The sequence below is a fragment of the Bombyx mori genome, chromosome 23 (assembly GCF_030269925.1).
Source record: "Bombyx mori chromosome 23, ASM3026992v2".
Classification (NCBI taxonomy): Eukaryota; Metazoa; Arthropoda; class Insecta; order Lepidoptera; family Bombycidae; genus Bombyx; species Bombyx mori.
The window spans coordinates 12,421,644-12,445,647 of record NC_085129.1 but is presented as its reverse complement, the minus strand read 5'-3'; the positions used below and the strand labels follow the sequence as shown (position 1 = coordinate 12,445,647).

Here is a 24,004-nt window from a genome sequence, read left to right as displayed (position 1 = left end):
ACTTACCAATTGCTGGTAAGTTTCCATTCCGCATTAGGTATATCCGCAGGCATAATCTAGAAAAAAAAACATACTCACTTAATTAATAAATAGCACATGCCCACACAGAAATAAAAGCCAACGTTTCCACTGAAATGATCACATCAACACTAAATTAATATGTGTGGCAATTAAAAAGTACTGGAGTGAGACACGGCGACCTCGCGTGACCTATTTCTGTTCCCGATCCATTCGGGTCAGCGACAAGAACCATCCCCCATCCAAGTGCCGACCTTATTCTCTTGTCACTTAAGATTATTTTGGTTTATTCACATCAAAATCCTGAAATAGAATCGCGAGACATTTAGTTATGGGTCATATTGATTGTTCTATGCAGGTCGTAGGTATAATAAAATTAATGAAATTTAGTCCATTGCGTTAACGGTGCTCGTTTCATTTAATGAGAAGTCAAGTTACTGATTGATTAGTATTTTTAAGTAAATATTTGAATCTCCGAACCTAAACCGCATAGCTTCTAACTTTATTATCTCTCGAGTTCTTTGTGTGTTGGTTATTTTAACTGGTGGTAGGACCTCTTGTGAGTCCGCACGGGTGGGTACCACCACCGTGCCTATTTCTGCCGTAAAGCAGTAATGCGTTTTGTTTTGAAGGGTGGGGCAGCCGTTGTAACTATACGTGAGACCTTAGAACTTATATTTCAAGGTGGGTGGCGCATTTACGTTCTGGATGTCTATGGGCTCCAGTAACCACTTAACACCAGGTGGGATGTGAGCTCGTCCACCTATCTAAGCAATAAATAAAAAAAAACAGTTTTGTTTAAAATGTTTATAGAAAATAAGGCGTAGTTTTATGTTTCCACTAAAGGCAGGCATTTTTGAGACTAATTATAAAATTGCGACACATAACTTATTATTCTTCTGGTACATAGAGCAATAAAGTCCTCTAGCAGTACTTTAATTAATTCATAATTCGCAACCTTGGTTAAGTAGTTTGAATTAACAAGCATGTCAGTAAGACCTCAGATTAGTTTGCATCGCAACGAATAAATTGCATGTTCCGAGCTGTTACTTTCGACAAGGGCCTAATTCAGAGTAGCAATGGATACATATCCAAAACCTGAGTGCCGACCTGTATGGCACATTATGTAACGGAATTAAAAATTAACTGACACGCGAAATTTATGGTCTCCAAGGTGTGCTGGAAGAGATTTAAGGGTTGTTTTCAGCTACATTTGCAGTACATTACTGGCTCGCGAAATACGAACTCACTAAAAGGTAAGGTTTTATCTTTTGTTTGGATAAATAATAATATTTTCAATTTTATATTTTATTTTTATTGCTTAGATGAGTGGACCAGCTCACAGCCCACCTGGTGTTAAGTGGTTACTGGAGCCCATAGATATCTACAACGTAAATGCGCCATTCACCTTGAGATATAAGTTCTAAGATCTCAGTATAGTTACAACGGCTGCTCCGCCCTTCAAACCGAAAAGCATTACTGCTTCATGGCAGAAAAAGGCAGGGCAGTCCTACCTAACCGTGCAGACTCACAAAAGGTTCTACCACCAGTTCAAGTTTATACATTTTGTTCAAGCTGGAAAAAAGGCAATTAAAAGAAGAATAATTCGAAGACTTATTCATGTGAGATCCTATGTTCGTGAAACATATGCATTTAAAAAAGCCAGTGTCGCTGATAAATTAATAGTATTATAATTAAATTAATAAAACTGGATAGTAGACATTAGACAATTCTATTCTTAACTATTAATTCCCCCGGAGCGTTATGTAGTTGACCGGTCAAAGGAAATGATAGTTCAATTGAAAATAATCCAATAACTGCTCAGCGCAGAATCTAGGTCAATTTCAATAGCAGTAAATATATTCGAACGTATAAGAAGAAATTTCCAATAGCCGGGATACGGACCGATTTGTTTGCTCAGCCTTTGGTGTTAAATAGGAACGCTTTAGTCTAAGAGATCGTCTTTATTTTGTTTGCAGAAAATGTCACAGTATCTCGAATCGAACCATTTGAATTTAGGTCATATTATTTATTTTTAAATGTTTTCTATACCAACTGAATTGAGAAGATTTGTATGAATCGCAAAATTTATATAGGTTGCTATACAATCGAAGCTAGATACTTTGTCAATGAATAGCCGATCGATAGCATTTATTTACGAGCACATAAAAACTACGACAAATTCTTCATCAAGGTTCCATTGTGTTTTATTGGCTATCGTGATTGGTTTCAGTATATTTCCATGATGCGAAAAGACCAGAACTTCGAGAACTATCTCGACAATAATGTTGTTTTTGAAGATTTTGAATACCTATTTAACCTTCATGCTTCCAACGATTACGACAATATTTTATATTGACTTTGAAGATTCTGCCTCGAAACATTATTTTTATGAATGACGGATTACTGGTGGTTCAGAGGCCTTAGTTGACATTACTAAGGTCACAAATTCTTGATTTTTCAGAAGACAGTTCTGAGTCCATGTGACCCAGGGACACTGTTCAGGCCTCGCGGAAATTCTCTCGGCCCGGGCTTGAACTCCCTGTCTAACGAGACGACATACCCCGCGCGCCCCCTAGACGCGGGAATCTCGTAGGAGGTTCGGCCACCGGCCCGGAAAAAAAAGGGGTGATGTTTGTGCTTGGATGACTTTGATGGATGGCGATGATGTAATAATATGATGAAATGATGTACTGATGATCGTTCGATTTGAGAGTTAGATAGCGGTACTTCTTACTGTGACGGTGTATCCATCCCCAACAAGCGAGAGATGTCATCTCCCAGTTCTTCCTCCTTCCGCCTCTTCTGCTCCCCCCTAGGCTCCTCACGCCGTTGACGCTCCCCTGCAGTCCCCCATTGGGTTATTGGGTGGTTGTGAACAGCCGTCGTATAAATTTTTTTTCCTCCAACCTATTTTGGGTTCAGACACAAAAATATGGGTTCAGATACTGAAATCGATTCCGCATTTATAGCCGCTAACGAGGAAACCGCTGACGATTAAACGACTCTTCAATGCGGTGGGAAGTGGGTAGTGGGGGCTTGGGGGGATCGCTGCAGAATATGACGTTTCATTTTAAATTGAAAGAGCTGTCATGTCAATAATAAAACGTCCGAGATTTCGCAGACTCGTCAAATCATCCACATAATCAATTCGACTGTTGAAATAAATCGAGTTATTGAAAATGTATTCTAATTCGATGTGTGTGAAATTTTGATAATCTTTAAATTAATACGTGAAGCAAAAACTTTGTATCCCTTTTAACGAAATTTGCGCGGACGGAGGAGTATGAAATTTTCCACACTTATAGAGAATATAGAGAAGAAGTGCACAATGCTCATATTTTTTTTAAATAATGCATAAAAGATACATTAAGTCAATAAAAAAAACATTACGCACACTACATACCATATATTTGACGCACACACGCATGCATAAGTACTATTTATTGTTAAACTTTTGTTCTTGACGTCTGTTGCCAAATTGAGAATAGATTAAATATTGTTTGCCTTTGTTAATATTTTTTATAGTGTAGTCTTCGCGAAATTTGTGATTATAGAAGTATAAAATACAATCATAATAGTGTACAAACTTACAATTCCAATTAATTATAGTCGAATTTTGACTACTGCGGGACCTCTAGTCATAATATATAGTTGAGAGCAATTCAGGTTTTTTATTTTTTTATTACTTATATGGTTGGACGAGCTCACAGCCCACCTGGTGTTAAGTGGTTACTGGAGCCCATATACATCTACAATGTAAATGCGCCACCCACCTTGAGATATAAGTTCTAAGGTCTTAGTATAGTTACAACGGCTACCCCACCCTTCACACCGAAACGCATTACTGCTTCACGGCAGAAATAGGCGGGGTAGTGGTTTTGATAGTCGTCGTGGCCTAACGGATAAGACGTCCGGTGCATACGTATGTAGCGATGCACCGGTGTTCGAATCCCGCAGGCGGGTGCCAATTTTTCTAATGAAATACGTACTTAACAAATGTTCACGATTGACTTCCACGGTGAAGGAATAACATCGTGTAATAAAAATCAAACCCGCAAAATTATAATTTGCGTATTTACTGGTGGTAGGACCTCTTGTGAGTCCGCACGGGTAGATACGGTCATTCGGCTTTAATTTAGAACCCTGTGTTATGGGTACCAGAGACTGACATACAAATATAGATAATAAACATTAAACACCCATAAAAATAGCAAACAAACCTGTTTATGTTCAGATCGTAGCAAACGCAATCTTTGCAAATTGGTGGTAGGCCGTCTAGTGAGTCCGCATGGGTATATACCACTGCCCTATTTATTTCTGCCGTGAAACAGTAATGCGTTTCGGCTTGAACGGTGGGGCAGCCGTTGTACTGTGAAAACTGAGAGTTTCAAGTTATATCTTAAGGCGGATGGCGGCATTTACGTTGTATATGTCTGTGGGCTCCGGTAACCATTAAACACCAGGTGGGCCGTGAGCTTGTCCATCCATTTTGTATTTTTTTTATTGCCCTTGTAGGCAGACGAGCATACGGTCCACCTAATGATGAGTGTTTACCGTCACCCATGGACTTCAGCAATGCCAGGGGCAGAGCCAAGGCGCTGCCTACCGTAAATATAGTATATATGATTTGAAAAAAAAAACAATATGTATATAAAATAATAATAGAAAACACTTCGTGCTCGATAAAAAAACATGGTTTCGATAATCGCGAAAATTCGAATAATTATATTAATTAAATCGAATATTGCAATGATTTAACGTATACGTCTTGGAAATACAGAGCGTTTCATAATACAACTCGGTCATGCAATGCTTAGGATATATTTAATCAGTTTAATTGAAAATTATTATTTGGTGTATTAAGTACTGTTCGTCGTTAAGTTCCTCTTAATACCAAAAGTTGTCAGTTTAATGAAAAATCCATTTCATTTAAAATTACTATTTTTCAAAGTTCTAAAAAAAATATATTCAAAAACAATCAATTTTATTCAATAAAAGTGATTATAAAAAATTCCCGCATCCAAAATAATATTGAACACAATAAATAAGCGTACTTAAATTGAACAGAAACAAATGTTTTCGTTTCGTGAAAAATAAATTATTGGCGTAATAACAGCCAATTATATTTTTAACGGACCGTATGCGTTTTGAAGCTATAAAAGGAGGTAAAACGCATTAAATTGTTTCAACGTGAACTCTGCCGGAGAGAAAATGCCTGCGTTGTGGTTACTGTTGTTCGTTGGGTGTGCCCATTGTATTAGAGTACATTACGACAATACAACAGTTTCCTCGAACGCCAAACAGCTGTACGATTTTAAAGCTAAATATTCGGTAATTTTGTCATCAAAGCAGTTTTTGATCTTTGGTAGAATTCATTTTTTATCCCGCTCTCACTTTGTGATGACGTGATTTAAATGCCGTTACAAGTTTTCTGTTTATCTGGATTAAGAAATCTAAGAGAGGTACTTTTTTTTCAGACACCGATCGGGCTATGGACAACAAGCGCCGGAAAGCCAGCCGAGATAAGAGACACAGTTTCAATTAACTCTGATCTTTTCTCTAATCCTCTTCATTTGGATTTGACAATGCATTTTGATGCGGAACGTATACCAGAACGAGTTATTTATGCAAAGGGTACGGGCGCCCATGGGCACTTTATCGTTACCAACGATGTATCCAAGTACACAAAAGCTGACTTGTTTAATGGAGTGGGAAAGAAAACGCCTTTGTTTGTTAGGTTTTCGCAAGGCCTTCAAAGCTTGGGCGGTTCTGATTTGGCGCGGGGATTAAAAGGAATGGCTGTTAAATTCTACACGAAAGATGGAAATTTCGATATTATTGGCGTTCAAACTCCAGTGTACTTGTATCGTGATCCATTGTACTTTGGCTCATTAGTTCGGTCATTTAAAAAGAATCCGAAAACTAATCTTATTGATGTCACATCGAGGTGGGATTTCCTGACTATGGTGCCCAGCAGCTTGCACGGCTATTTATGGACTCAGTCCGATTATGGAGTGCCGGATGGCTACAGAAAAATGGACATATTTCCAGTACATACCTACGAATTAAATAATAAGCATGGTGATAGGTACTACGTAAGATTTAACTTCAGGACCGAACAGGGACTCGCAAATCTAACTTCAGCTCAAGCAGCCGAATTAGCTGGAAGAGATCCCGACTATTACACAAGAGACTTATATAACGCTATTGAGCGGAAAGATTATCCATCATGGCAGCTGGAAATGGACGTAATGAGTTTACACGACATAAAATCTATCGATTATGATCCATTTGACCTTACAAGGCAATGGAAACGAGGAACTTATCGAACCATACAAATCGGGCGGTTAGTATTGACTGAAAATCCAATTAATCATTTCAGAGTTGTCGAACATAGTGCATTTAATCCTGGAAACTTGGTCCCCGGTATACCGGGTCCAGTCGATTATGTTTTCAAAGCACGAAGGCTGTTTTACCAACATTCGCAAAGTCATCGTTTGGGGATTAATTTCAACAATATTGAAGTAAATGAACCGATTCATGCCTTGACCTACAATCGAGATGGACCGCCACCACTAGGAAAGAATATGATGGATGCTCCGAATTATTATCCTAATTCGTTCAATGGCCCTATTCCATATGTAGATGAAAGTCAACCAAGCGAAAAACTGTTACTACTGCAAAGTAACGCTATTGATTTGGAGCCTCATTCAGACTTTTACAACAATGTACTGAAGACTGAAGATGAACGGCAAAGGATGGTGGACAATATAGCGGGTTCTCTTTTATCTGTCACATCACCTGTTTTGCAAAGGGTTATTAACTTCATGCATCTCATTGATCCAGATTTAGGAAAACGCGTTACATTAGCGTTCGAAATTGCCAGAGCAGCTGCCCGACAGCTTACGGCACCAAGTGTGAAGAATTAAGTAACATATTGCACGATTTTTAACTTGGATATTTTTTTAAATCTAAATTTATAATATAGATTTGTGAAAAATATTCAGATATTGCATGCAGAACTTTGTCGTTATTTTTATTTATTTTATGTTGTTGTTGTTAATAAATCTTTGTATTTGTTCATATTTATTTCATTATGTTGCGCTGTATTTAAATTATTATCAGTTCATATTTGTCCAATTCATACTTCTGGCATACATGTTTGTTCTTTAAAAAATTCCGACTCATTTAATTTTTTAAGTGTTATTCCATGTGTTGATTCTTTCTCTGAGAGATAAGATCGAAGTTCCAAGCTTATGATAGCGTCATACTTTCGTGATATTAATTTATAAATTAAGACCGTGTCTTTTTTTTTTTTTTTTTATTATTATTGAAAGATTACTGGTGGCCCGGAGGCCTTTCCAGCTTCACCAGGACAGGTGGGCGAGCAAAGGCTCAGCCAGGAGGGGGGGAGATTTGCTAACAACAGCCCGAGCGCCTCCGAAGGAGACCTAATAACTCAAGAGCAATTGGCGAGAAACTCAGCGGGCTGATGCATGGGTAAGACCGTGTTTCTCACCCATGCGGACACGTATCAATTGCCAACGGTACAAGACGTATAAACTAGGAGTTGGGAATTAGGGCGTAGAGTAAGAAATTATCTGAGGAATACTATTTCTACGAATAGACATAGTATAATTGTCATAAGATTAATAATGAAAAGATAAGTACCTATGTAGGGAACTTTTTTGAGAATTACCAACGCATCTTTATTTTTAATTTAATTTGGAAGTCTCAAAACCCCTTTTTACTGCTTGGGCAGGTAAGTGAGCTCATGGTTTGATGTTAATTGGTAACTGGAGCTCATAAATATCGGTTGTGATGGGTTTTTTTATTGCCCTTTTAGGCAGACGAGCACACGGCCCACCCGATGGTGAGTGGTTACCGTCGCCCATGGACTTCAGCAATGCCATATGAGGTTGAAGTGTCAATTGAGTTGGACAATGGCTGCACCACTCTTCGAATGGGAAGGCGAGGACAAGGCATGTCTACTCGTGTGGATAATATGCCCACAAGTCATTACGTTTCATAATTTATTCTTTATACCTGTTATTCTATTTCCATATTCTATTGATATCCTACTGATATTCTATTTCCATACAAAATTTGGTTTTTGGATTTGAGAACCATCATATTCGTCTAACTCGCCTGAACCTATCCGTATAGGATTAAAATATGCTCTCATGCCATAAAACTTTCCAATAGAACAGATTTTTAATCAACTGTTTTTTGATATTTAGGGCTTGGTCAATTTTCTAATCAACCGTTCTTTAATATTTAGGGCTTGTTAATCAATTGTTCAACAATTTAGTGTTATTTTATAATTCACAAGAATTATTTCCGTTTTAAGCGTGTTGCCCGCAATTATATTAATTAAATATGTAATGTGTATGTTGTATCACTGGTCCTGGAAATTCTCCTTGTAGCAGTTTGTTATAATGGGTTTTCACCAGATTTTCTGTTCGGATTGTTAGAGAAGATTGTTATCACTTATCTGATGACTTTACCTTTGCCCTTTACTTCATAATACAAAGTCACTTTCTTTTTATCTGACAGTCGCGGTATCATTAAAAGCGATAATATTACTATGAACTAGCATATCGTCGTTGTCGAACCAAAATCTGCTATGTGCACTTTTTGAGATTTTTTCTTTTTGACCTTTACATATAGTTCACAGCTCTATCTAGCGTATAAAAAAAACTGTTATGTGTTTATAGCTTTAATATTTATCTATAGCTTTCATTTGAAATAGTTCTTAAAAATTCACCTTCATATAAAATTTTATACGAAAATGTTATTACTCGATAGTTCAAAATAAAGTTTTTGCACATAGCAGATTTTGGTTTGACAGCGACGATATGTCAAAAAAGAGCTACAAACTTATAAACGACTTTTAAAAGTGTTACGAAGGAGGGTAGGGCGTAAAAATACTGATTTGCGAATCAAGAAGCGGTAATTAGGGCTCAAATTAACGGAAAATAGTAATAATGTACTAAGCTATTGACCAATATTTGAAGTTTTTGTAAATTGAAGTTTCGTGAAACCTCGACTGGCAGCAGTTTTCCATCAATACAATAAATTGCGCGCCTCAATTTATTTTTAATCGTGTTACATTACATGCGGTGGAAAAGAGTGGTACAAAACTAATTTACTTTAGTGCTACCGTATCTGGGGTAGACAATAGTCACGATAATGTACAATATATACTGTAATACTGGATATTGAAATAATACGATAAATAATAGGTCTTGTAGGTAATAATAGGTGATGTATTTTACTTGGGGATTCGTATTGCTGTTCTAGTTAATCTACCCTAATTAAAAAGATACCTGCGTAACATTACCAGGCTTTAAAGAGACTGAAAATAATACTTTTTCCTACATAACTTTATACCTTAGAATATAGATTACATGTGATTAAATGTACATGCATATGAATATAGATTTTTCATTGTATGCAAAGTTACTCTAGCGACTAGCTTAAATTGACTCCCAATAATTGTCTTCATTTGAACAGATGATCTGGATATCGTAATCCCCCGGGGAGCATTTTAGTGACGTTAAAGGTTTCACCCTGCAAAGTTGTAGTAGTCTAAGTGGTACATACATCACTATAGTATATGTGCTCTTATTTGCCGTGGCAGGTTACTAATTGTATGTTAACGTTGGATAGTATAATGAAAAACTCTTTCGTTTGTCAGCATGTAGGTTTACTATAAGGCTGTATGGGCTAATTGCCCTTTGTCTATTGGCGAATTTAAAAACTATGACACTCAGTTTTGGGATGTTATCAAATAAGTAATTTATTTTTTTGTAAAACAATGCCAGGGTGAAAGAAATGTTGATACATAAACTAAACAACATGAAAAAATAAGGCATAGTTTTTCAAGTACAAATAGTTTTGTCATGGAGTTGGCCCACTTTTGGGCATTGTCCTTTAAGGTATAATTGTATAGGAGTAATATTAAAACATAGTCTAATGCTAAAAAGACATTTAGTCATATTTTTCTTTCCTTCTAGCTGTGTAATGCTTCAAGTGCATTAAATCCATTGAACGGTACACAGTTAAATCTTAACACAGCATTATGACAGCATAATTAACCAGTAAAACAAAGCCTGTAAATGTAGGTGTCTCAAATGAAGATAGATAATTTCTTACCATTCAATCATTTTTTGTTAAACTTAGTATATAAGTTTACATTTAATGTGTATAGTTAAACCTAAAAACATATGTTCAATTTGCACGCAAAAAATACTAGGCCTAGCTAACTACTGCATCAGAAAAAAAAACAAAGAATATCCTGAAACTAATTGGCTTAATCGCACGCATCGATTCTATATAAAAATTACTAGAGTTGTTCATTATCACTCTGGTTACGTGGATCAGAATGAATAGTCCGATTTGGGGTATACTGCTCGCAATATCGATACAAAATGTCAAATCGTACAAATTCGATAATTTCACCGTCCAACCTGCGGCTCGACAGTTATTGGATTTTAAATTGGAACATCCGGTATGTGCATTTGCTTATAAATCTGTATTTATTTTCTTCGATTCGATATTTTATACTGTATTTTATGACGTCAAGCTATTACAAATTTAGTTTCCAAATATATCATTGTCTACTTAAATACAATAACAGACTGATAATGGACTTGCAAACGTACGTACTCTGGAACAAATGTCCATCAATATTATTAAGACATTAACATAAATAGTGTTTTTCAGGTAAACTGAAATATTAATTCCTTTTATTCGAACGCGTTAAAGTTTTACATAGATAATAAAGGTTTTTTTTAGGAACCAATTGGACTATGGACAACCACATCTGGAGAACCAGTCGAGATTAGAGAAAATACCGCCCAGAACACAGATATTATATCGAACCAGGTATTTTTAGATTTGCAAACAATAAACGATGGTGAAAGAGTACCCGAAAGAATAGTTCACGCTAAAGGCACTGGTGCCTATGGTTATTTTGTGGTAACCAATGATGTTTCCAAATACACAAAGGCTGATGTTTTTAATGGCATAGGGAAAAAAACACCTCTTGTAGTCAGATTTTCTTCATCGGTCGAAAATTTGGGCGGTACGGATCTTAAGCCCGAAATGAAAGGCATGGCCGTCAAGTTTTATACTGAGGAAGGAAACCTAGATTTACTTTGTCTACAGAATCCTGTTTACTTTTATAGAGACGCATTTTTCTTCAGCTCCTTAGCCCACGGATTAAAAAGGAATCCGCAAACGAATCTGTTCGACTTCACTTTGTTTTATGATATAATAACATTACGTCCAAATACTCTGCATGCTTTCATGTGGACTCAATCTGAATACGGGATTCCTAATGGATATAGGAAAATGAACGGTCACCCTATTCACACGTACGAAGTGAATAATAGAAAAGGGGAAAAGTTTTATGTGAAATTTAATTTTAGAACTGAACAAGGCTTAGACAACCTTACAAGGGCAGAAACAATTCAACTAGCCGATCCTGATTACTATATCAGAGATTTATACAATGCAATAGAAAATAAAAATTATCCATCTTGGAGATTAGAAATGGACGTAATGACGTTTGAAGGGGTGAAGGAAGTGGATTATGATCCGTTTGATGTAACCAGGCTGTGGAAAAATGGTACATACATCACTGTACCTATTGGTCGACTTGTATTGAACAGAAACGTCAAAAATGTTTTCCGAGATGTTGAGCTGAGTGCCTTCAATCCTGGTAATTTAGTTCCCGGTATTCCTGGACCACCAGACTTCATGTTTAAAACACGTAGACTGTTTTATAGAGATACCCAAAATTATCGCTTAGGGAGGAACCACAATAAAATAGACATCAATAAACCAAAATACGCAAAGCTTTACAGCCGTGACGGGAAACCTCCCGTAGATCACAACATGGAAAATGCTCCAAACTATTATCCGAATTCCTTTAATGGACCAATCCCATACGTGGACGAGAGCAAACCTAGAGAAAAGTTACTGATATTGCAGAGCAACGCTGTTGATTTTGAACCTCATTCGTACTTCTACAACCATGTATTAGTCAGAGAGTCTCAAAAGCAAAGATTAGTGGATAACTTGGCTGTAACCTTAGTGTCAGTAACCTCTCCTGTCCTAGAAAGAACAATTAAACTAATGTATCTTATCGATAAAGATTTGGGAAGACGCTTGACTGTCGCTTTGGAACTAGCAAGAGTTGCAGCAGCACAAAGAGCTCAAGCAATAGCTGCTCGCAATGGGGAACTGACACCGATTAAACGCAAATCAGACTTACATTCAGAAGACTCTAAGGATGTTAAACTGCAATTTGTTAAAAGAACCAATTAAATATTAATGTGACTTCTACGGAAGGTTTTATTTTAGTTTATTGATTAATTTATTAAATATTCTTGCATTTACAGTGATGATACAGTTAAATGAAAAGAAAATAATCAAACATATTACAGAAAGTCGATTTAAAGACGTCGTGGTCTAAAGGATCGTGGCTCGATTTGTCCTTTCCCTCTCTGCACGGTCGATTGATTCGCGAGACGCTGTCTATTATCTCACTCTCGCTCTTCCTAAATTGTATCTTTTATCTCTAGCAGTAAAGAATCTGTCACGAGTTAAATTTTATTCTCAAAGCGCCTAAAAAAAGTTTCACTTCAAAAATTGGTAAAAAAAAATCATCAGAATTTATTATAGATTTAAAATATTTCGTAACTGCCGTACAATTCTATACGGAGACGCCGATTGTATCATTAATTAGTGTGAATGTTGTTTCGTTCACAGACATTATCTGTTCGTAATAAATTAAGAGAACGTTTTAAGCGGATAGTCAATGTCCCTCATTGACGTAAGCCCCGCGGTGACCGACGCGACGCTCACATTATTCATATTTTTAAAGGTCTTTTGTTTATACATCCATAATAGATTTTTGTATCTGAATTCAGAGCATGCGAGTCGCCAGAATGTTTCAGCTGTGAATTCTTGCTTCGGTTATTTGAAAAAAAAAGAAGAAATATTTTAGAATATTTTTTGAAACAAATCCTTATTGTGATAACTATTAAGTTTAGCAGATACGCCTAATTGTTAGAAATTATTATATTATTACATTTTATCTCATAATCCCATTTCATACTTTTGCGTGTTTCATCACAGTAAAAAAATGCAAAGGGACCATGGTCAAATAACATAGAAAGACTAACTTAGATTCATGTAACATACTAGGTTATAATGATTATTGATGGATTATTGACATAACATATTATTATACAGCTGAGGTTGATGCGATGACATGGGACTATAAAATATGTAGTTTAAAATCAGAAGCGATATTCATTGTTATATCTATTCTCCCTTTTTAACCATTTCAATATTTTTTTAAATTTTTTCTACGCTTTTAAATATGGTTGTGTAATATTGTGTTTTACGTCGTCTGTCTATGACATAATTTTCAATGACCCGTCTTGTAAATTGCATTTATAGTCAACAAAAACAGACGGCAGCATATTATTGTACTAACAGGTGTGTTCCTTTAACCGTTCGTTAATTCGAGGTTAATTTTAGCAAACGGGAAACCGGTGTTTGCGCTTTCGTGCAATATGTAATTTAATTACAATTTATCTGCATAAATACTTGTGTGGGTTAATGTTTGACGATTAAATACGCGTAATCAACGATGGAGTTGCCAAGAAACGACGCGCGGCTCCGATTTCGAATCTTTAGACATGATTCAAGGTGTTTCGTTGAATTAAATTGCTACCTCTTATTACAAAAAAAAAAAAAAGGTTTTTCTGACCTGATTCACGAGTTCAATGACACGCCACGGATGTAGCTACTCGTTTTGATAAAAGAGTGTGACGTGTTTAGTGATAGTAAAAGTACTAATGTTTTAATCTTAATAAATTAGTTTATCCCTTTTTTTAATTTACTTTTAAGCTTTATTATCTCGTTTATTATAATTTGTCATTTCACTATTTACTTGTATGTTTTGCGGTTTTCGTTGTCACGTTGTGACTAAGATCGCGAAAACCGATATACTATTTTTTTATCTAGCGACGATAACATTAAATTATTTCAGATGTTATTGGGATGTAACCTCTACGTACCAGGTCCAAGATTCCGCGGTAGGCCCAAGAAACGCCGGTTGAACGTGGTAAAGGCGGATATGGAGGAGAATGCCGGGAGCCCAGAAGGATGTTGAAGACCGGGCATACTAGAGGAGTTTAAGTAGGAAAACGGACCTTGGCTGACCCTGACTAGACCGGGAAAATGCTAGGAAGAAGAAGAGATGTTATTGGAATGTGTTAATAATTTTTTTTTTTATTTATTGATAATTGGGTGGACGAGCTCACATCCCACCTGGTGTTAAGTGGTTACTGGAGCCCGTAGAAATCTACAACGTAATTGCGCCACCCACCTTGAGATATAAGTTTTAAGGTCTCAGTATAGTTACAACGGCTGCCCCACCCTTCAAACCGAAACGCATTACTGCTTCACGGCAGAAATAGGCAGGGCGGTGGTACCTACCCATGCGGACTCACAAGAGGTCCTACCACCAGTAATTACGCAAATTTTAATTTTGCGGGTTTGATTTTTATTACACGATGTTATTCCTTCACCGTGGAAGTCAATCGTGAACATTTGTTAAGTACACTATGCTTAGAGCGCGTCAGTAGGTACATTAAGAGTACATATTAAATAAATATAACTGTGACTGACAAGCGTGCAGCCATCGCGACTCATTGGGCCAAGGTGATTCGAAACAAGATTGAGACATTGAAGTATAAGACGTTAAACACTTTCTTCAGTCCATTAAATCAAAACGAATCAAATTCATTGATATACATTTGAATTAAAATGTTTATTTATTGCCTTTGTAGTCAGACGGCCCACCTGATGGTGAGTGGTTACCGTCACCCATGGCCTTCAGCAACGCCAGGGGCAGAGCCAAGCCACTACCTACTGCTAAATACTCTCCACAAGCCTCGTTTGAAGAAGGACATGTCGTAGCGCTCGGGAAACACCGTGGAGGGGGGGTCATTCCATAGCCGGATGGATATACATACTATGAAATTTAATTTCTGTCGTTGTATACCTAATACGTTATATAAAGTATATTAATATTTAGAGTACTTAATACACAGTACAATAGTAAATGTAACGTGACAACGATATTAAACAACAAAGGTGGTAGGCCTTGTTGTTTATTTACAGGACCATTGATGAGTATTTTTGAAAAAGAGTTGTATTTATTGATTGTATAAAGCTTATTTTTCAATAAAACCAGCTGATTATGAAGCTACTTATTCGTTAAAACTTAAAATGACATTTTCTAAGAAACCTGCGCGGCGCAGGTAGGTAAGTATATTTAAAAATATTTTTACTGCTTAATGTCATGCATCTTGATTTTATTTTATTGTTTCGAATACTTTATTTATCTGTCGCCGTTAATGCACAATGAAATAGTAAAAAAACATTTTTAAATCAAAAACATATTTCATGATTTAAAAAAACTATGAGACGCATTAAATTAGATGTGTTTTTGCGGTTTGTGTATTTAATAAATAAAAAAAAGTACGTGACGTAATTACTCAAAATACAATTCATAAGAGTAACTGATTTTCATTTGCTCGACTTTTCTAAACTAATGTAATCTAATAATAATACCTCTCGGTGGGAATGCAGGAAATCACATCACGGCAAACGTCTATATATATAGATTAAACTGACACGTCTATTTTAAACGCATTTACGTATGTGTGTGATGTAGGCAGCCTATAAATAAATAAATAAAAACACACACATTTAAACCAATCATCGTGTATTTTAAAAATAACAGGTGCAACGTATTATGTGGGCGCGACGACATTAAAAGATCAAAGACTACAATTTTTTTTTAGGAAATATAGCAAAAGATTGTGTTAACTTTTATTATTTCGTTTGTAAATTTTAAGTCGTGGCTTAAAGGATGTTGTTCGGTGTGCCCGTATGAAGCTATGCTGATGCTGACAACCCGGATGTAGGCAATAATTCTTAATCCCACCCCTTATTTCTGCCGCGAAGCTATCATACTTTCCACTTTGAAGGATAGGAAAGATGTTGAAGAATACGGATGTGATTAAAAACAATTTGTCTCCAATGTTCCCTGCATTGCGTTATGATGTTTATGGACTCCGGTAACCACTTAACCCAAGCTGGGCCGTGAGCTCGATCGCCCGTATTTGTTAACACAAAAAAAAAAACGCTATGGGACGAAATTTAATTTATTTTTCAGTGTTTCTTGCGTACATTCTTATCGAGTGTTTCTTTAAAAATACAGTTTTAATTCTTGTTTGTTTTTCGCGTGTCTGCGATGTTGTTTTGTGAAAACAAAATTCTTAATGTATACTGTTTTGGGCGAACTGTTTTGGTTTTAATTTCCACATATAAAAACCAACGAGTGATTGCTTTCAGGAAAATTTAGTAGTGTCAATTTTTCCTCATTCAGCATGTCTGTATTTTTTTTATTGCTAAGATGGGTGGACGAGCTCACGGCCCACCTGGTGTTGAGTGGTTACCGTACCCCAAAGACATCTACAACGTAAATGCCACCACCCCCCTTGAAACATGAGTTTTAAATCCCAGTTTTTACAGTACAACGGCTGCCCGATTTTTTTAAAGCGAAACGCATTACTCCCCCTTGCGTGCTCAAGAGGCATCCCTATCAACAGTACCGTGTTTGTCACTAACACGATTTTTCTCATAGAATTTGGCTCTTTCGACCAAATCTTTATGATTGGTTCTTTACACAATAACGCAATATATTTTATTGAAGTTTTGATCGATTGAAGTTTTAGCACTGAGAAGATATCCACAAGAAACAAAGAACTTGCTCTATTCCAAACATATGAAATAAACAAAAAAAATATACAAAACATGATTAAGACAGTACATATTGTATAAAGATGAATTGAACTAGAAGGAATACGTCTGACGGAGCACTGGGTATGGATCTAATTATCGCTCTGTGGAGTACAAAATCAAGCCAAGTAATTAGTGTGGATAAAGCATTATAAACTTTATTTATAGAAAACATATTAAGCCTTTAGTTGGAAATGTCTTGCATAGATAAGTTGTAAAATATAAAATCCTTCATGTTATTAAAATTTCAATAATTCAGTGTAGAATTTAAAATTACCTTGTTCTTTTTACCGTAATTATTGGATGGAGCAGCATGTCCTTTTACTATGCTGAATAGGGAATTGGCACTATGTTTTTATTTTTCTTACTGCTTAGATGGGTGAACGAGCTTACAGCCCACCTGGTGTTAAGTGGTTACTGGGGCCCATAGACAACTACAATGTAAATGCGCCACCCACCTTGAGATAGATATAAGTTTTAAGGTCTCAATATAGTTACAACGGCTGCCCCGCCCTTCAAACCGAAACGCATTACTGCTTCACGGCAGAAATAGGCGGGGTGGTGGTATCTACCCGTGCGGACTCACAAGAGGTCCTACCACCAGTATACCTGATCACCTTACGTTTAACATTTTAATTTATAACCATTATAAATAAAATTGGTGGTAAAGTTAAAATAAAGAACAAGCCTTTTGGTCACAAAGCATCCCATTATTCTATATGTTGCCCTTTTATTTAAAAAAAATCTTATACAAATTTTAAAACATTATATTAACAATCTAACTTTTAATATTTTTAATGTTAAAATATACGTTTTTACATTACGGGAACGGTAAAATCGTTTTCAGATCTCAACTAAGTTGAATCGACTTTTCAATGGTTGCGATTTTATCTTCTTACCCACATCGAGTACACTGTAATAACATCGACAGAGACATTTCTGCAGCTGATGTATGGACTTGAGGTCTCCATAAATTCAATGGAAAATAAACTTTATTTCGTGCGGGTAAGCTTGAAGAATCGTTTGACTAATCAAGCGTGTTCGTCTCCGTGATTAAGTTCTTGGGTCAATGCACCTCAGTGAATTGCAAACAGAGCACATTGTATGTAGTCAAGTGTGATAGGAAATAGTTGTATAGAATACAAATAATTGTATAGTTCTTCAATAGGTTATTTAAATAATATACCTGTTCAAATATAATTCATGTAAATAGACAATTGATAAGTAAGCATAAAGAGTAATGGATTAAAAGTGACGTACATACATACGTACATACTACGGACGTAATGAAAAATAATGTTAATAAGTTATCCCTTTTAACCAACTTTAAAAAAGGAGGACGTTTTCAATTCCACTTTTTTTACGTGTTAGCTCAGACCTTTTTCCTTGGTGATCTTTTTTTTTTTTTTGAAAGCTCATCTAATCTCATTAATGTTTTATTAAGATATGACCAGTAGTTTTTGAGTTATTCTTTTTGAATAATGCTTTTTGATTAATGATTTCTCTTTCTATTCTTTTCAAGACTGTTTTCTTTTTTTTAAATTTTGTATTATTGATCGCCCGTTGACTTAGTGTTTTCCCTGACTAGAATAACACGGGCTCTGGTTTCAATTTCAATCGAAATATCTCTGTGAAGATATTAGTTATTCGGTGTCTGAATACAGTTTCTTTTATATCGTATGTTTTTATGGTTAACGGTTTATTGTTGAATTTACCCATTTTCATTGGCATTTAACGGTGGTAGGTCAAATTGCTAGGTCTGCCAAGGTCAAGTGGTGGTGTAATCACTGTTACCAATATATTATTCCAATATATTATTTCCAAGTAATAAATACTTTACAGCTGTTTTCGCGGATGACTAACCAGGCGTCCATAATCGAATGACAATAAAACGAGAAATTCAATTGCACAAGTAGTTTTTAATTACAATAAACTAAAAAAAAAAACACTTTAAATAACAAACAGAATTAGCAATTAATGTAATTTTTCTAGCTCCTGTTGCTACTGATAAAATTTATGTATAGTAATCGACTTCTTGAAGTCGGTAAAAGTGACTTTTTAACGTCCTTATTAATTACCTAATATTTTTTTCTAATAAAACTTAAGTCTTTTATATTTCTTTAAAAAATTTAGCCTACATTCGATATGTCCATGTTAAGCTTATGAGAAAATAAACAATAGGAAACTGAAGCAGATCACCGACGTCCCGTGTGCTCTTAGATTATGTAAATATAGATGCACGCCCATCGTTCATTGTTCTGGAAAATTCTCCGATCCAACCACGTCCACTCTATGTGCCTGCACGCGATCTCTGTTTCTGTTATCGAATCCTCCCCTTTTATATAAACTAGCTATTCAGCTAGTGGTAGAACCTCCTGTGAGTCCGCACGGGTAGGTACCACCATCTTGCCTATTTCTGCCGTGAAGCAGTAATGCGTTTCGGTTTGAAGGGCGGGGCAGCCGTTGTAACTATACTGAGACCTTAGAACTTATATCTCAAAGTGAGTGGCGCATTTACGCTGTAGATGTCTACGTGCTCCAGTAACCACTTAACACCAGGTGGGCTGTGAGTCCGTCCACCCATATACGCAATAAAAAAAATCCAGTCGCAATTAGTGCTCCAATCCAGTGCTCCCATCCCTGGGCCGGGGCTCCCAAATACCAACTTTTTCCATTTGACTCCATACAGAGGAGGGCTGTTCGGATTGTCGATAATCCCATTCTCACGGATCGTTTGGAACCTCTGGGTCTGCGGAGGGACTTCGGTTCCCTCTGTATTTTGTACCGTATGTTCCATGGGGAGTGCTCTGAGGAATTGTTCGAGATGATACCGGCATCTCGTTTTATCTCGTTTTTACCATCGCACCGCCCGCCACCGGAGTAGAGTTCATCCATACTACCTGGAGCCACTGCGGTCATCCACAGTGCGTTTCCAGAGATCTTTTTTGCCACGTACCATCCGGCTATGGAATGAGCTCCCCTCCACGGTGTTTGCCGAGCGCTATGACATGTCCTTCTTCAAACGAGGCTTGTGGAGAGTATTAAACGGGCTTGGCTCTGCCCCTGGGATTGCTGAAGTCCATGGGCGACGGTAACCACTCACCATCAGGTGGGCCGTATGCTCGTCTGCCTACAAGGGCAATAAAAAATAAAAAAATAAAATTAGCTTAATATTGTCGGCATTCATACGGTCTTAATCTAACTTTAAAGTGGGTAAGAAAAGTAATCTAATCTCTAGCTTTGAATCTTATGCAACTGATTGAATTGACGTATCGTGAAAAACCTAAAGGCATCGAAATTTTTTCATAACTCATCTCGGATTCGTCGACCTGTCAATAAATAACTTAGATATTTTTTTGGAACGACCCGTTCTGAATGAACTGTTCGTCGATTTTTATTGTTTCATATATTTCACGAGTTCCAAGAAATCGGGAGGCCCAAAGAAAAAGTTCCGAGGGAAAATTAGCGCTCGAACTCCTATTAATCCGCTAAAATCCTTACCTTATTTTTTAAGTAATGTTTTACTTTTGTTCAGAGTGTTTCAAGTGGCGCTCATATTTCTTCGTGCATTAAGAATTTCCCGAAAAACGTTATTAGCTGCTGTTAGGCATTTTATTCAACATTAACTTAGCTTTGAAATTAATTTCCATAGAATATCAAGTTTTCAAGTAAGTCACTTTAGGTATTTAGGATTTTTTTACCAGTTGAATTCAGAACTTATTGGAAGAACGTAGGGCTCTTTAGAATAATAATTTTACATCGAGATTGAGATACTAACTAAGAAAGACAAAAATATTTCCAATGTCTTTCAATATGTTTAAAATCGATTTTCTTTCCTGCCTCATATTTTCTAAATGTATGCATTCAGCGTCGAATATTTCTAAACGAAAAAAAACTGTTGAATTGTTATTGCGGAAACTATTGAATTGAACACATACGATGTTTGTGGAAGCTTCTCAACAGTAAACAGCAACTCGGCTGTGCCTCTGACATCGCTGATGTCCATGCGCGACGGCAACTACTTACCTTTTGGTGGGCAATATGTACGTTTGTGAACGCAGTAGTTCCAGGTAATATGGATGAGCTTTACTCCGATGGTGGGCGGTGCGATGGTAAAAATGAGATAATGGTGTCTTCTCAAACAACTCCTCAGAGCACTCCGGTACATACGGTACAAAATGCAGAGGAAACAGAAGTCCCTCCGCAGACCCAGAGGTTCCAAACGATCCGTGAGAATGGGGTATCGAAAATCCGAACGGCTCTCTTCTGTATGGAATCAAATGGAAATAGCTGGAATAATTAAAAAAATCGTCGTGGCCTAAAGGATAAGACATCCGGTTCATTCATGTTGAAGCGATGCAACGGTGTTCGAATCCCGCAGGCGGGTACCAATTTTTCCAATGAAATACGTACTCAGCAAATGTTCACGATTGACTTCCACGGTGAAGGAATAACTTCGTGTAATAAAAATCAAACCCGCAAAATTATAATTTGCGTAATTACTGGTGGCAGGACCAGTTGTGAGTCCGCGCGGGTAGGTACCACCGCCTTGCCTATTTCTGCCGTGAAGCAGTAATGGGTTTCGGTTTGAAGGGTGGGGCAGCCGTTGTAACTATACTGAGACTTTAGAACTTGTATCTCAAGGTGGGTGGCGCGTCTACGTTGTAGACGTCTATGGGCCCCAGTAACCACTTAACACTAGGTGGGCCGTGACCTCGTCCATCCATCTAAGCAATAAAAAAATTAATTAAAAAAAAGCCGGTATCTGGAAGCCGCGGCCCTGAAGTGGAAGCAGTATAGACCTAGCTTGCTTTGTCATTTCACTCTCTCCACGGTCGAATGGTTCACGAGAAGCTCTGCTTATTTTCTCACTGTCGCTCTTCCTAAATTGCATATTTCCACCTTTCCTTCACCACACGGGCGAAGAGCTAAGAAGCTCGCAATTTAATAAAGGAACAACTGGAATTCGTGTATTTACAAGGACCTGTATTTGGATCAGACATACCAACAATAAAAAAGGGAGTAAAGACTAGCCGCCCCATTTACTATGGCACCTCCATCTTCACCTTCATCAAGCTATGATGAAAATCATTCATTGATTCAGCCATTCATTGATTCATTGTTAATTTCATCTCCAAGCTTATAGGGTACTGCCAGAGGTCATGAGGACCCAGAAGCGTGTATTTACATGTCGGGCACAATAGTATTGCTTTCTGTAGCTAACATTTAGCTAACGAAATTAAGTAACAGCAATGACCGACAGTGTTTATCATCGGTCGTCATAAAAGGCTATATATGTACGAAGCTCGATTTTTTTTTGTTAAATGTGTTATTTTGCTAAATTATTGCGATTTTACTTAAAAATGTATTCAAAATTAAACTTATATATAAATACTTATAAATATATAAATAGTACTCTTTTGAAGTCGGTCCAGCTTCGTTGTTTAAAACTTAACAACATAGGGTTGATCCTTACGCAAAAGTAGAAGGACAATATTTTAATTTAAGAACGACACGATTTTGTAAAATACAGCCTATATTTTTAAAATTACTTGTAATTGTGAAATTATACACTAATCGATGCCATTATGCCCGAAATATGCCCAATAATAATATACATTTTCAACTCAATCGAATTAACGCACGAATTACTTAGTATACGAACAGATGCCGCATTTATTTTATAACAGACTTCATAAAAACTAAAGAAGAAATTAAACTGATTATATAATTTTTTTTGTGTGACCACAATTTTTTTCTAGGTAAATTGATTTTGATGATTTGTATTTGAACACTAGTACTTTTCACGTGGTTGCATTAAAATCTTATCAAGACATGACCAGCAATTTTTGAGTAATCCTCAATGAAGCATTTTTTTTATTGCTTACATGGGTGGACGAGCTCACAGTCAACCTGATGTTAAGTGGTTACCGGAGCCCTACAACGTAAATGCCGCTACCCACCTTGAGACATGAGTTCTAAGGCTTTTCTTTAAGTTCTCACTTTTAACTACGGCTGTCCCGCCCTTCAAAGCGAAACGCATTACTGTTCACGGCAGAAATAGGCAGGGTGGTATTAATTTGAGCATATACATATGCAGACTATGACTGCACTATTGATATTCTCATTTTGTTTTGTTGAAATCGGTTTTTTCTTTTTAAATATTGTATTTTTCCAAAAATATAATTACGTACGAGATGAATTTATTACTACGGTAGACTGTACGTGAAATGTTTAACGTCTGTGACATTGTGTTCTCACTATAACGAAATAAATTTAAATTTTGCTTTCTACAGTTAATTAAGCGTAAAATATAATTTTATGTTTTCGGCATGAGTAGATCTTTAATATTTAATAAACAAGAATGAAATACGTATTCAAATCACGTTGTAATATAAACCCAGACCGTGCTACGCCCACGGATCGTATAACGCACGAAGGCGGCTAGAGCGGAGATAATAACGTTGAAAAATTGTTTTTTTAAATACAACTTTATCTGATAAAAAGCTGGAGAAATATCTCAAAACATTATCTGGTTATCCAAAGATCTCTTTAATGGTATTATATCTAGCTAAAGATCGGATTATTATTTTCCAAGTCATATTTAGTCTATTGCAATGAACTACATTGGATTCACAGGCCGGTAGGTAACATGGTATTATGAAGGCCTCTGATAATTACAAGTCATAGTTGTAGAAGTATTTACTTCAGTTTTTGTGAGACGTAGGCACAATTAACCTACTTTTACGACTGACCTTTCGCCCGTGAAACACGAAAACTGTTAAATATTCGAAAAGTAAGATCACAATGACAATAAAAAACGGGAGATTAAATTTAGTTTTAGTTACAGTAGTCATTTAAAATAAGTTATAATATACGTCCTAGTCACCTTATTTTTATTTTTTTTATAGCTTAGATGGGTGGACGAGCTCACAGTCCACCTATTGTTAAGTGGTTACTGGAGCCCATAGACATCTACAACGTAAATGCGTCGCCCACCTTGAGATATAAGTTCTAAGGTCTCAGTATAGTAACAACGGCTGCCCCACCCTTTAAGCCGAAACGCATTACTGCTTCACGGCAGAAATGG

At 36.6% G+C, this 24,004-nt stretch overlaps 2 protein-coding genes across 4 annotated transcripts; both read left to right on the top strand.

Moving 5' to 3' along the window:
- The first annotated feature begins 1,152 nt into the window (after positions 1-1,152).
- LOC101738059 (vegetative catalase) lies at positions 1,153-7,044 on the top strand. 2 transcript variants are annotated; one of them, XR_009976281.1, is made up of 2 exons: positions 1,153-1,274; positions 5,499-5,637. XR_009976281.1 is itself a non-coding variant. In XM_038019342.2 (2 exons), the coding sequence occupies exons 1-2, from the start codon at positions 5,233-5,235 to the stop codon at positions 6,948-6,950; spliced, it is 1,572 nt and encodes a 523-aa protein (XP_037875270.1). In that variant the 5' UTR covers positions 5,137-5,232; the 3' UTR covers positions 6,951-7,044. The 2 variants fall into 2 exon arrangements, 1 of the variants encoding a protein (XP_037875270.1); XM_038019342.2 differs by lacking the exon at positions 1,153-1,274 and adding an exon at positions 5,137-5,352 and having other exon boundaries at positions 5,499-7,044.
- A 2,718-nt stretch (positions 7,045-9,762) lies between these two features.
- Positions 9,763-12,373, top strand: LOC101737928 (catalase). Of its 2 annotated transcripts, none has more exons than XM_004932709.5 (2): positions 9,763-10,534; positions 10,822-12,373. In XM_004932709.5, exons 1-2 carry the CDS (start codon positions 10,409-10,411, stop codon positions 12,355-12,357), a joined length of 1,662 nt encoding a protein of 553 aa, XP_004932766.1. In that variant the 5' UTR covers positions 9,763-10,408; the 3' UTR covers positions 12,358-12,373. The 2 variants fall into 2 exon arrangements, 1 of the variants encoding a protein (XP_004932766.1); XR_009976201.1 differs by lacking the exon at positions 9,763-10,534 and adding an exon at positions 10,666-10,749 and having other exon boundaries at positions 10,822-10,957.
- Positions 12,374-24,004: the final 11,631 nt, after the last annotated feature.